The sequence below is a fragment of the Cydia fagiglandana genome, chromosome 16 (assembly GCF_963556715.1).
Source record: "Cydia fagiglandana chromosome 16, ilCydFagi1.1, whole genome shotgun sequence".
Lineage (NCBI taxonomy): Eukaryota > Metazoa > Arthropoda > Insecta > Lepidoptera > Tortricidae > Cydia > Cydia fagiglandana.
The window spans coordinates 7,952,157-7,966,636 of record NC_085947.1 but is presented as its reverse complement, the minus strand read 5'-3'; the positions used below and the strand labels follow the sequence as shown (position 1 = coordinate 7,966,636).

At 38.2% G+C, this 14,480-nt stretch overlaps 1 protein-coding gene across 1 annotated transcript; it reads left to right on the top strand.

Annotated features, from left to right (window-relative positions):
• Nucleotides 1–181: 181 nt before the first annotated feature.
• LOC134671885 (E3 ubiquitin-protein ligase RNF12-B-like) lies at nucleotides 182–2,769 on the top strand. The gene is made up of 2 exons (XM_063529739.1): nucleotides 182–264; nucleotides 1,870–2,769. Exon 2 carries the CDS (start codon nucleotides 1,884–1,886, stop codon nucleotides 2,604–2,606), a length of 723 nt encoding a protein of 240 aa, XP_063385809.1. The 5' UTR covers nucleotides 182–264; nucleotides 1,870–1,883; the 3' UTR covers nucleotides 2,607–2,769.
• Nucleotides 2,770–14,480: the final 11,711 nt, after the last annotated feature.

Genomic DNA, 14,480 nt, shown 5'->3' with positions numbered 1-14,480 from the left:
AATATGTCCCTAAAATTAATTGTTTAATTTAGATACGGTAGGAGCCGATATCTAATTATTAACAGGACAATAGAAGTTTTATCATTGACAAAGGTAGTTATTACTTATCGGTTTATTGCTTATATATCACCATTACATTTTTATAGAGCTGGCCGATCTAAATCCATGGAGATTAACCTATCGGCTTTGATGTTGGGACAAAATTTACCTAAAGCGAAATTGGGTTGTGTGCCATACGGCTTATATCCTTCGTCAAGAGCGCAGGTAAGACGATTAATGTATAATAATATTGACATAAAATTATAAATACTGTCAAATAACAGATATAATGTATTGTTGAAATATATTGTAGGTAATATTAAGGACTGCCGTTATTTTGTGTATCTTAAGGGCTAAGGTTTAATTTATGAAAGAGAAAATATTGTGTTTTTTTTTTTTTTTTTTTTTTTTTTTTTCAGGTAATTACAACACAATATCTAAGCTTAATTACAAAAGTATCGTTAAACCAGTAAGGTTTGTCTCGATACTCCATCCGCGGTAGATTTTATACAACAATAAAATATCTTTTAACAACAACTTAAGAAACTACTTACATATTCATAACATGCTCAATATAATCTATCATTTAAATATATAGATAGTTATCTATTGAAACAACGGAGTTCAACTCCTTAAGCCGCGTCTCCACCAAGCGCACGCGCCCGCGAGGCAGCCTCGCGAGCCAAAGGCTCGGTCTGTGTGGACGTGCCTCGGGGCCGTTCGGGCGCACGTTGGCTCGGCCGAGCGTGCCTCGGGGTCGAGCCGTCCGCTGTCGGTAAATGCGACATGCTCAAAGGTGCCTCGGTGTGCGCTGCTCGTTCGGTGTGGACTGGTGGTGGTTTTGGCTCGCGAGCGCGAATATAATTTTAATAATTATGAACTCTCAAGAACAGTCGATTTGCTTAATTCAACTATATGGTGAACATAAGGTGTTGTAGGATCCCAAAGATCCAAAACATTTAAATAAATTTACGAGTGAAGACTGTTGGAGGGAAATGTCTAAGGAAATGCATTTTTGAAATACTCTAGTTTCGGACTCGAAATAAGAATTGCCAACTGATATAAGAGTCTCCGCTTGCTAAACATCTTAGTTATTAAAATTCGTTCTCTCACAGTTATTGCTTCTCTGTAACTAACTTGTGTCGTCACTTTTTCACTTTCTCAGTCAACAATGAGCACAAATTTTCAAATTCTTCAATGCTACATGCATTGAAGAATTTGAAATTATGTACGGTTAAATTATGTACGGTTTTGTCAAGTCACAATTCTTGAAATAATATATTTCCGTGTTGATTGCGATGCTCATAAAGTTTTTTTATCCACCAGCGTCTTGTTGATACTTTCTTAAAATGTGAGTTTTCCTCTTTTTTAAACAATAAGCCACTAGAAAAATAGCAGCAGCAGAAATTACACAACTATCCATCGTGAATTGGCTCGGACTTCTGATGGCTCGGTCTGCCTCGCGAGGCTCGCCTCAGTATCTCCGGGCTAAACCACGAGGCTGCCTCGTGAGGCCAGGCTCGCCAGCCACGCATCCGAGGCTGCCTCGCGAGCGCGTGCGCTTGGTGGAGAACCGGCTTTATACGAATTGTATTTGAGTCGATTTATTTATTTTAAACTTTATTGCACATACAAAAAGTACAACAGGCGGACTTAATGCCGGTATAGGCATTCTCTACCAGTCAACCATTTCTCACAAGTTAGGACCGTATTACAAACCCTAAGCTCAAGTTTATTCAATGATATACTATCCTACTTCTATAGTTCGATACTATTGAAAACGTATCTCTACTTCGACCTACTACCTAATATTAGTAATGTTTATTTTAGGTAAGCAAAACACCATGAAACTTCTACTGTTGACTTTGTTCGTTGCGGTGGGCTTCGCCAACCCCATCCCGACGGATCCCTCCGGAGATGCCGTGGAGGTGGTCGTCAACGGCTTAGCCGAGGGCGAGGCTTTGGACATCGGGCACATCGTCGACGTCAAAGTGCAGGAGATCGTGGATGGAGAGGTGGCCGCCGTCGCTAACGCTCTCCACCCGTTCACCGCCCAAGGACTAGCCGAGGCTGCCATGGCCGCCGAAGCTGAACAAGCTGCTGAGATTGCTGAGCCTGCTGCCCCTGAGGTCCCTGAGGTCATCGTGCTGCCGGATCCTGGTACTCCTCAGGTGCCTGAGCCCGTAGTTATACCTGAGCCCGCTGTCCCTGAGGTTATCCCCGACCCCGTCGTACTGCCTGAGCCTGCTACACCAGAGGTGGCTCCTGAGCCTGTTGTCCTGCCCGAGCCCGCTGCCCCCGAGGTCGTCCCTGCCCCGATCGAGCTGCCTGAGCCCGCTGCCCCTGAAGTCGCCCCCGAAGTGGCCCCGGAACCGGTTGCCGTCGCGGAGCTTCCCGAGGTTGCCGACAGTCCCCAGGTCAACGGCGAGATCTTTAACAACGGCGTCGTCTCCATCACGGTGAACACGCCCGAGGACGCTGGTGTCGTCGCCACGCTCTCCTCTTGGGTCAGCATGATGGTGAACTACGTCCACAGCGGAATTGCGTACACTCAGCAACTCATATAAACAGTCATATAATATCCGTCATACTAGGAACTTTTTGTTACCATTATATTGACTTTAAGATACATGAATGCGACGGATATTACTTAAGTTTTATTTAATTTCCTTCATTCCACTCCTAAATCCGAGTGTCTCCAATTGTCAAAGTGAAATTTCCGTTCTGCTGCGCCTCGAAGAACTTTTCTGCCAACTTTCTTGGACACTGTGCAGCATCTTGCTCGACAAACTTAATCGTTTAGCGCCCCCCTTATGGCCGCAGATGCAAATATATTGGGGTGTAAATCGAGAGGGCCGTCTGCCTAATAAAGTTCATGGTCCGGCGCGACCTGGCAGGCGCCCAAGCAAGCCGGCGACAACCACGACGTTAGCATAGAGTTTGTTATTCCACAGTCAAGTCATAACCAGTATAATATTTTATAGCGAGACCATTTTCATTCAACTAATCGTTTCATATTATTTTATACCGAGAAATCCCTAAGTAGGAATATAAAACTATCAAGTTAAAAAGGGCATGGTGGTGATCTGACGGGAAAGGAGAACACAACCAAGCCAGGACGGTATGCTGGAACCGCGGTATTACTGCAATTAAAGCATTTATGATTTGGTAACATTGTCATGTCTGATATTTATTTTTTTAACTAAAGAGTGAACCAACAGCGACAAATTAAGTCACGACATAATTTATTGTGATTTATCTTGTACAATAAAAATTAACCAATGTTCCTGTGTTTGGTTATCTTTTACAGTAAATCAAAGTACTGTAAAACTACTTACTCGTACATTGTGGCCTATCGGCGATATAATCGGTCTAACGGGGGATTATGAAGCCACAGCGTAGGCTAACTTTGACCGTAGACTTTTTATACTAACTATTACGGTTGTTATAGACTGTATGAGAGCTTAGAGATGATGTTATAGTAAGCAGTGTGCCTTGGATGAAGCAAAGAGAATTTGAAATAGAGAGTTACTGTCATGGTAAATTATGTAGCTACAGTACATTTTCTGCCATCTTTCGGCAGACGATTAAAACTGTTAGAACGCCATTTGACTTCGATCTAATATTCTTTCACTGATATGTGTTAACTTGTTAAATATTAATATTAACGCCATCTTATAAAGTTCTCGAACTTCGACATTGCTACTTAGTTGCATCTAGGTAATAGGCCTTAATAGAAGGGCATTTCCATTTAAAGTTGTACCCTCGAGTTTTTCGCATGTCCCCTTACATTTTTTGCGTTTTACTCTTAAGACGAATTTTTTAACTAGGCAAATGATGTTTTTTATTGAAATATATTATATAGACACATCATTTATTAAGTTTAATGCACAATAAATCACTTTTTTCTTACTTAAAATCAGGTTTTTAGATATGATAAAATCACTCTGTAGTACTGTCCCCTTCACCGACTTCAATTTTTGATGGACTTTTTCACATGTTTTTTCTATGAAGGCAACACCAAGTAATGCATTCCTGGCATAGTTTAAATGTTGAAAAATGTGTTATTGATGAAAAAGAGCTTTAAAAACACCAATAATAGGGTTTAATTTCGATAAAAACGTTGTCCCCGCGAAATGGTGAAACGGACATAGTCCAGGTTGGTTACGCAGTTTTCGCTACTTAGCGAAATACTTTTTACCAACATTTTAGGTTTTTTTTCATCCTGGAAACCCTGTGACCATAGATAAAGCTTGTTTAAACGTCAAATTTGATTTATAACAGTCAATTCGCAACCTCCAAGGCGGGCTGGTGTGTGACCGGTAATTTTACTCAATGTTTTGTCCGTTTTGTTCAACTGTTTATGCAGCTTGAACCTTAAGTAACTAAAACACTGTTAATATTAAATAAAACCAGGTTTCATATAGTTATTTATCAAGCACATAAGTTGAACATTGCGGTTAGTTTTGTATTATTTTGAATAGATTTAATTCTGGATCAGACAAATCGTTACGTCCTTTTGGTTACAATTTGAAGCGTAACATATAGCCGGACTAGAAAAATGTAACCAAACGGACACGGTAAAGTCGCACGCACATTGAGTATGTATAGTTTTTACCGTGACTTTGTCTATACTTATTTAATTCATATGCAATTAATAAGTCATATTTTATTAAGTAATATTGAGTTTCTTATGTTTAAAACCTTATCTACTGATTTTGGTACATATTTTGTAGTCCTTTTTTTAATCGCTGAGTATTTGTGTAAATTTTTGATTATTGTGATCTCGTCTTTACTTTGTCCATTAAGGTACATGGGTGTCCATTTGGAAATGTCCCCTTGATTTCAAAAGTATTTTTTATTGTTTATTCAAAGTTTATAAGCTAAAATATTAAATTTTTTTGACAATAATCTTTAGTTTTGGTAATTCTAATTATTGTTATTCGTCACATGGCAGTAATGCCAATAACTATTTAATAAACCTAAAAATATCGTACGATTTGGGGCCACCTCGTAACCAAACCACCTAAAATTTCCTTTTATGAAAAATGTTTGTTCTAAATTGGTCAATGATGATTGTTTTTAGGTTGTTTATTAACATTATTATGCTTTAAACATAAAAACATTTGCTTCAAGTATGTCTTTTATTGACTATTTCAATAACCATTTGTAACCAAACGGACCGCAAAAAACCTCCCTCATCCTATTAAATATTAATTTTAACTGGTTTATGCTAAAAATATAACGATTCTCTTTTGTGTTTCGTAAACTAGAATATATTTACTCCTAGAATCACATAAAAAAGTACCAAATAATCCAAATTATATTTTCAACTCGTCAAGTGAGTCATGGTACAACTTTAAATGGAAATGCCCAGAAAGCTCGTTAACTGTTATAAAAAATTATAGTATCGAGTGTTTTGATTTGTAAATCTTTATCGTAGTATTACGATATCGTAGTAGTAGCAAAGAGAATAGATAGTATAGAGGGGTCCTGTCATAGTAAATTTTGTAGTCACTGTAAATTTACTGCCATCTATCGACACACGACTAAAACTCAAAATGAAAACGTATTAAATTATCAAAAAAATGTATATATATGGATAAATGATTTTATTAAGTATTTTTATATAAATTTGATCCATGTTCATTCACTGATATCTATGTGTTAAAATTGTTAAATATGAAACGGTGTCGTCACGCTATCTAGCTGAGCATAGGCTAAAGGTGTGTGCGGCATCTATCCGAGAATGACTTTTTCTTAATTTCCGAGGCACGTTTTTTCCTTAGACTTTATTCATCTTATACGAAGATACATATGTCTTTGGGTAAACGTACTGGTGCTCGACGCGGTCCCAGTACATGTCATCTTGAAACTTAAGTCATTGTCAATAGAGGTGACAGCAAGGTGTTATTTATTATCATGTCGAGAACTGGTGCAATGAAAGCAATTTTAATTTGCTTCATACGGCCACGAATCTTTCCATCGTCGCCTAAACGGAAATTTATGTGGAATATTATTATATGTAGTATATTATTATCTTTATACTGAACAAATGAGAGTAGTTAGATCAGTGCCCCAAAAGCGTTAGTTCCGCGTAGCATTATTCCCGATCGCATTTATCCCCACTCGCGTTAGTTCCGCGTAGCATTATTCCCGGTCGCACTTTTCCCCACTTTTCATGGACGTCACACTAAATTAATAGGTTAGGTAGGTTAGGTTCGTTAGGTAGCTTCAGATGCCCGAAGGGCAAACCGCCCAGAAATAGGAGCCCCGCGAAGCGGGGCTCCGTCTAGCTAAGTTGTGAACTAACGCTACGCGGAACTAACGCTTGTGGGGAAAAATTCGATCGGGAATAATGGCTACGCACTTTTGACTTATTGCTGGAGATTGCACAAACCACAGCCCTTTATCGTGTTATACGGGATATTAGCCCCTACCGATTTCCCTGTACGAGTAATAAAATAAAGAGGGGCGATTATCACGAAACTGCGACTAAAATGCCGCCCCCGCGTTTTAGTATCCCTGGCGTTTACGACCGTAAGTACGTAAACGTGACCAAATTTGTATCTTATATACAGACCATAGGGGACCAGTAAAGTTAATCCTGAGGACTAAAAGTCAACGGCAAGTGAATAAAAATTAAACTTGAAAATAGGACTCAACTTATTAGATAAAGGATTGCTGCATAATATCTATATACAGTAGTACAGTACCAACCTTATTGAAGAAGATAAATAGAAGATTCCATAACACCAAACCTGTGTAACAAGCGTATGTAGGTATTTTATATTCACTCGAGAATAGGGTTACCTGATGACAGGAATTTTCCTGACATATCAAGAATGTTGGCCTTTTGTCAGGAATGGGGACGGAACACGAAAATGTCAGGAATTATTTGAATTGATTGACTTTTTTATATATTTTTATTTACTTAAATCAATAGAAATAATAAATTTAATTAATAAAACGCGGCTATCGGCTTAATCGGGTCGCTAACGGCTAGTCTCCAGCCCCCCCCCCCCTTCCCGTCGTCGTCGTAACCGTTATAAAAAAATCGTCGGTTAGGGTGGTATTCCATCTGTCCAATATCTTGGTCTAAGGTCATTTCGTCTCAGTTTCTCATTTGGCAAAATATGAGACAAAATACACATTGAACAAATAAATTGAACATGTCGACTACCACCTGTATGAATAGGCTATTTTGAGTTTTCGTAATATTTGTCTGTAACACAGACTAACCCCTAGGCGGTTTTCTATGGTCTGTAAGCATCTAAATTAAAAGCTTTATAAACACAATTAAATACGAGAATGAACTAAATTATTAAAGTTTACTTATGCGGTCCCGACGTTGAACTAACCCTTTAACCGTAATAGCAATTTTACTCACATTAACCGTAAATTGAATTAGGCTCCTGAATCCCACGAAATCACCTCAGCGCCATTGAAAGCGGCTATTAAGTGCGATTCATATATGAGAGATATTTGAATAGGTACCTACTTATAAAATACGTACCTACTAATATTTGAGATAAGGATTTAAGTGTTAATAGCGATTAAAAGTTTATACTACATAAATTCACCACAACCAAGTTTTGTTTTATTTCAATTGAATGAACTTATTTAAATAGGTACTTTACTTATCTTGCAATCCTTTTAGGAAAAGCAAGCCAAATGTTATCTAGCTTTCCTACGGATTTGTACCCACCCCAATTGTATGTAAGAAGGTACTTGTTGCTTGTGGAATACTATCGTTGTAAAGAAATTCCTAATCCACCGATGAATGAACATGGGTACCTAGGCATCTACTCAAATCGCATGTCATTCGATTACTTATGAGTAATTTGAGTAATATCAAAGTGCCTTACCTACTCCATTTTCAGTAAAATAAACGTACCAGCAGTGGCGGATTTGCCCTAAGGCACAGTAGGCCCGGGCCTAGGGCGGCAAGATATTTAGGGGCGGCAAATTGTGACAAACAATTCGCTGAGGGTAACAAGGAATAACTTAAAATGTAGTCAATATTATGGGTGCCTTGAAAGGGGCGGCTACAGTGCCTGGGGCCTAGGGCGGCAATGACTGCAAATCCGCCACTGCGTACCAGTGAGTCACAGACAGTCAGTGCTCGACGTGCTAATGTTTTAATGTGTTTTTTATAGATGACAACCCCATTGTCACCTCTATTGCTAATGACGTACTCGTAAGTTTAAAAATGGCATTACATGTGACAGTGGGCAGTGACGGTGCTTTTTGACGTCTACATTAAGGATGACCCATGCTAGACCGGGCTGTACCCGGGCCGGGGCGTCCGACATGTCATTTTCTATGACGGCTGATCGGTGATCACGTGGTGCTTTCCATAGAAAACGAAGCGCCGGAAGCTCCGGTCCGGTCTAACGTGAGTTAGGGCCCGATTCGGATTTTAACATAGACATCTTTTAGATATCTTTTAGACATCACCAAGATACAAAAACGATATGTTTAAGATCTAACCTGTCAAATTTGATATTTGCGCGATTCTGGAGATACTCTTGAATGATTTTCACAGGATATAACTTAGAGATCCAATTCACATCTAATAGATATCTGACTCTATCTAACGTAAAAGTGACATTGGTTGCCCAAATTGCGCTGCAAAAGAGAACTAGTTGATATCTAAACTATAACGTATCTAGAATGGATCTAATACGTGTCGTCTCTTGTGAATATCTTGAAGTTCGAATACGGCAGTCATCCTTTATATGGTGCTACGCTTTTATCTCAAGCATTTATAGCAGAAGCACTATATTAAAAGCCACAATTTTAACAGAAGACCTAAATCGAATTTAAACTGTTGTGAGACATACTAACATTGAATAATTTTACGAGATTCACTTGTATTAAGTCACTCCAGGCGCAGTCAGTCTCTCCGAAACCATTATGAACTTAAATAATTAAGGGAGTCTAAACCATAAAATTATTCAAAGAAGAGCTTTACTACTTAAGTACTATATATTAGCATTAGGCGGTGGTATATTAGCGGTTATACGTTTTCAATCTGCACACGCACCGGCGGCACGCGAACACGAGGGCTGCGAGCCGCGCTGGTCAACCGCACTACAGCCGCAGAAGAAATAGTACTACCGTGCAGAAAGGACACTTCCTACAAACTCGAAGTTTGTCAGCGGTTCAGGGTGGAATCATGCTATCACTTTCTAATATATGGCACTATCCCTTTCGGCTATTTCGGGTTTGTCAAAATTCATGTGGTTATCTTATCTGTGGTCGTGCACGCAAATGGAAGTCAAGTGGTGCCAACCCTAATAATTGCTCGGAGCAATGCTGAGCCGAACGGAGCCGAGTTCGACCGAAGTCAGGAGTGTCTTCCCACTGCTACAGCCTATGTCTTAGAGGATAGAACCAAACGCACATAGCTACATTTAAGCACCCTTGACCACAGATTATATAATAGTTCTTACGAACAGATACTTATCGGTCAAACAAAACGCAAATACCTACCGTTTTGATACCTACACAAAAATACAATGGAGTGACCTTCAGCGCGCCGCTCCCCGCACCGCGCGCACCGGCACAACGCTAGGGTTGCTGACGCTTAGAAATGATAAATAAATAGGTACCTACTTAAACAGCGGAGTGAAATAAAAGGAAGGCTAAATCTTAAATTATACCTAAATAATATTCTAATTATGCGTTAGTGTTTGCGAAATAATCATTTTAAAAGGACATATGTCCCTGCAGTAACCGCTGTGTTTACGCCGTTTTATAAACCGCGCAATAATCTCAGCAAGAATTATGTAGTTTAATGTTACACAATAAAGAAAAATAATAGAAACCCCATGAATACAGGTAATTAATTATAAGTTAACCAGAGCAAAAATGAGTAGGCACTTTCCGGTGTAAAGTTAACTTACTGTCGTTAAAATAAACATTTACCAAAATAAATAAAAAATTTGCTACCTACTTCAAATACATAGATATCTAAAACTATACTTTTGTCGTACATAATAAACATTACATGTTTAATTAAAGAAATTCAATAGTAGGTAGGTACCTACTACGTAGCTTGTAACTATCGTAAAAATTGACAGTGCGGCGCGCGGTGACGTGCGTACGTGAGCGCGTGTGGCAACCAACTGGCTTGCTTTTCTACCGGGAACGGGAGCAGATTCGTAGGTATAAATCCGAGCTCGCGCGGAGAGTTCCATAGGCCTGCCTTGACGCTGTAACAGTTGAAATCAGCTCCACTGGTACTTCACCGGGTCGCAACAACGTAGGCATGAAACTGTTAATATTTAACCTCAGGGCGCCTTTACTGGGTTGTAATGTAAATGAAAAGAAGTAGAAATTCTGGAGAAAGTCTTTATTCACACTGGGTCACACAGCTACACTTTTATTGTCCACTGACGTTGAGTTAAAGTTCAAATTAAGTTTTTAACTAACCTGGATTGTTCCTAAAGCACTTGCGAACACTCTTTATTTATTACACATACGGAATCCACTACGCAGACGCCGATGCCTCCAGGAAGCAGGTCCAGGGTTAAGTGGTGACGTGGATGACCAGCTCGGACACCAGATGCCGGCCGGAGCTCATCCCTCGAAATCGTTGTCAGGTCAACCTAAGGACCCCTACAACAAGGCAAAACCCAGCTGTAGAACCAAAGAAATCTTGCAAAGCCAACGTGCTAGACATTTGAGGTTATATAACAGTACTTACAGTTTTGGGATTTTAAGTGTTCATGAATGCGACGACTTCTCCAGTTTTACTTTATATTTAACATGATTAACGTAGAGATGACTTTAGTTGCCAGAATTGTGGCCTATAGCTATCTTTTAACTTCATTTTGGAATTTTATGATTCAGCGCTCTTCTGGTCACCTCGCCGTTCGTATCGAAAAAGGCAGCATCCTCTGTGATGCGGTTATCACGGTTGCGGATTACACCTGAACTAATTACTTATCTAATTCGCTAAATTCGCTTGCGCACGAGTTGGGTTCATAGGTGAGCCTAATCGTTTTGTGAAGCACACAGAGAGGGCGTTCTTATCAACAACTAAATTTCTTTATATTTATTTAATTTATGTATTTATCTTAAAGATTGTAATATTTATGTTACAACGCATTCCTAGTATTACTGCTTTTCGTCTCTTCTACAACCGCCACTCATTTTAACTGTCATATTAACTGTAATTTTTAGTTTTATTATGTAATATTGTAGTCATAATGTGTTCTTTTATAATTTAGACGTAAAAGTCCATGGCCCCGACGGAAGACCAGCGCTAGCCTTTAGGCTAGCTACCTGCTGAGTCGGGAACATTTCGTGACCGTGGTAGTATTACCTGTTGTTTTATCTATTAAGTTTTGTCACGAATAAAAACATTCTATTCTATTCTATTCTATTCTAAACGGAGACGCTATGTTTGTAATTTTCGGTACAAAATTGTCTGCCGATTTTAGCGGGGGAGGGGCACGTCAAACGTATACGTAACGTAAAAATAGTCATGTCAGATAAACGTTAGTCCATACAATGTGTATGACCATTGGCCACCTATTTTCGACAGAGGGGAACGCCTGTTAATGGCTACTCCGTTTAGTTATATCCTCTAAGGCCTATATATGTACGGATAACCATAAACCAGCCAATTATACGTAGACTACCTTTGTATTGCGGATTTGCTTAATTGTTTGCTTTATCCATTTAACGGAAAATGGTGGCCACATTTTTCCGTTTACGTGATACCTCAAGCAAAAACTAAGCAAAATATAGTTGGGGAATCAGTAGGACAACAATATCGATATATACTGATTTATACATAAATTAATTGGTTTATTAGAAAACAGTTTGCATCTAATGAGGGCGCCACTGGACGATCGACGCAGCCTTAACCTTACATCTGTCTGTAAGCACTGATCAGTGCGCTCGAATTGAAATCCTTCGTTAAATACAATAGGTTTAAATTCGTTCGCACTGATCAGTGCTTAGACATACGAAGGGTTAAGCTATCAGAGAATGGTAATAACACTTTTGATGTTTATTAGTCTGATAGGTATGCTACTTTTGATGCTCACTGTAACTTGTACCAAGTAGTTACTACTACAGTGAACCAATAACACCTCGTGTGATGCTATAATAATATATTATTACACCGACTACTTACTGATGCGATAAAGCACGATTTTCGCAACCTATTATTATTATTCATAAAATGTGTAAGAAAAGCCGGAAAAAGACCAATTTCCTCATAACGTCTAACGTTGTTTGTAATCTATGCTTTAAATAAGGAAACACTTCATATGAGTTCATACTTATTTGCATTGCAATCTTTTCGTACCTTATATAGCTTCATGTAAACCTTGGCCAAGTTAAAATTCTCTCAAGAAAAGTGTACAGCAAAGAGGTTGCTATTTCCTTTGAGTTCTCTAGTGTCTAGTGGCAGTTCAGAACGTTACATAAATTATTTCTCCACTTTTGCATTTGCAGCTTGTAAACGGACAGTTTTCAAGACGACATTTAAAATAGATGCGACTTTTCAACACACACTTCACTTGTAACTTGTAACCAACTATGTTAATAAAATCTTGCATACCTATCGATTTTAACTAACTTCTAATTTATGCATGTAAATACATTTTATTTCATAATATCCCATACATTATAATATCTAACAAAACTCTGCTAGTAAATTATTTTATTTACCAATAACAAACAAAATGATAATAAAAACAACATTAAAATTAAAACTAAAATTTAACAGATCTTAAATTAACTTATAGGTAAAAAATGCTCCCCAGGTCACCTTTTTGTAATAAAAAGATTTATTCAATAACAAAACTTATAAACTATTATTAAAATTAAGTATAAACTAAATAAGTTAAAGCTAATAAAATAAATTAATAAATATTTAAAACATATCCACCTATCTTAGGCCCCCCAGATCTGTCCCCTGCGGTAGAGTGCCCATAAGGCTGGCATAATCATTAATTAGCGTATCGTTTTGAAACTTTGCTTTATTAAGCATCGTAGATAATTTATGAATTTAGATATAATAATTTTTATTTTTATGATTGTATAAGTTTCCATAAAACCCCATTTTAAGTCAAAACCCGTTCTCTAGTTAAAACTAGTTTTCCGTAATGCTCTGATGAAAACCTACCTACATATTTTGCATAATATTCACGATATTTTAAACGTCAAACTTCTATGAAATTATGACGTATAAATAACACTTGTATTGCGTGGGCTATCAAAATCACTGCAGACTTTTCTTGGTCTAACTTTACATATATAACTGACACAAATGCAAGGATCAATAAACACTCATGAATTTCAAATAGTGTACATTTTGAAATACATAACATAGTAAGGTACATATTTACATTACGTTGTGCACGTAGGTACATAGGTATGTTATTTTCATTGAATCCCAACACAAATATTTTTTATAGTTACAAACAATACTCCACATCAATTCGTTGTGTATCGTACCTACTATGTATGATAAACCTCTAAATCAGCGGTTCTCAAACTTTTTTGGTGATGGAACCCTTTCGGCAAGCGAAATATTTGACGGAACCCCAAATTAAAAATTTTAGTTCATCACTGTGGACCAGATATACCTATAGAAGAGCTGGTTTTTTTCTTATTATTACAAGTATATTCTTATTATTACGGAACCCCAACAGAGGCTTTGCGGAACCCTAGGGTTCCGCGGAACACACTTTGAGAATGGCTGCTCTAAATAAATAAAAATAAAAATGGCCCTTAATTTTAATCATCGTTGGGTAATATAATAAAAACCAATCCATACTACGAGTATACACAGGCGTTATTTCAGTATCAAGCCTGGGGCTTTTGGATGTTAACATATTTTTAATTAAGAGGCCTTCCGAGACGGTTAGAGGCTTCCCGAGGGGCGTCCCAGGAACTAAAAAACAGAGCATCAGCTTATATTATACAACCATGTGAGTAATTTCAATCGTTTCTAGACAGTTGCTCCAACTGTTACTCGGTTTCATTGCTTTACTCCAGTAGGAGGCATTTCGTTAAAACGACAACTTTAATGAAACCTTCGTACAAGACTCGCTGAAGATGAGATTCAGCTACATGCTGACATTTTAATATTATTTGGCTCTTATTTGGCTATTCAACATTTAATTCGTCTAGTAAGTTCTATCTATTCTAATTTCGATCTATCAGTGTCAATATAGACCAGTCAAATCTTACAAATAATGTTCTAAAAAACATTGCGTGATGTAGTTCTATATTTTTTGTATGTTGGTTAGAAGTAGTGTGTTTATGCCGCTCCGAGATCAGAACTTTTCCGCCAGAGGGCGACAGTATGTATGCGTAAGGTAGTGACAATTTAGTTCACCCTACTCCCCGCTAGATGGCGCCACTGTCTATGCGCAACGTTAGTTCCAAAGGTCTCCGCTAGATGGCGCCAC

What these genes read in the sequence shown, in the direction of transcription:
- LOC134671885 (XM_063529739.1), top strand. Translation starts at nt 1,884, where the DNA reads ATGAAACTTCTACTGTTGACTTTGTTCGTTGCGGTGGGCTTCGCCAAC.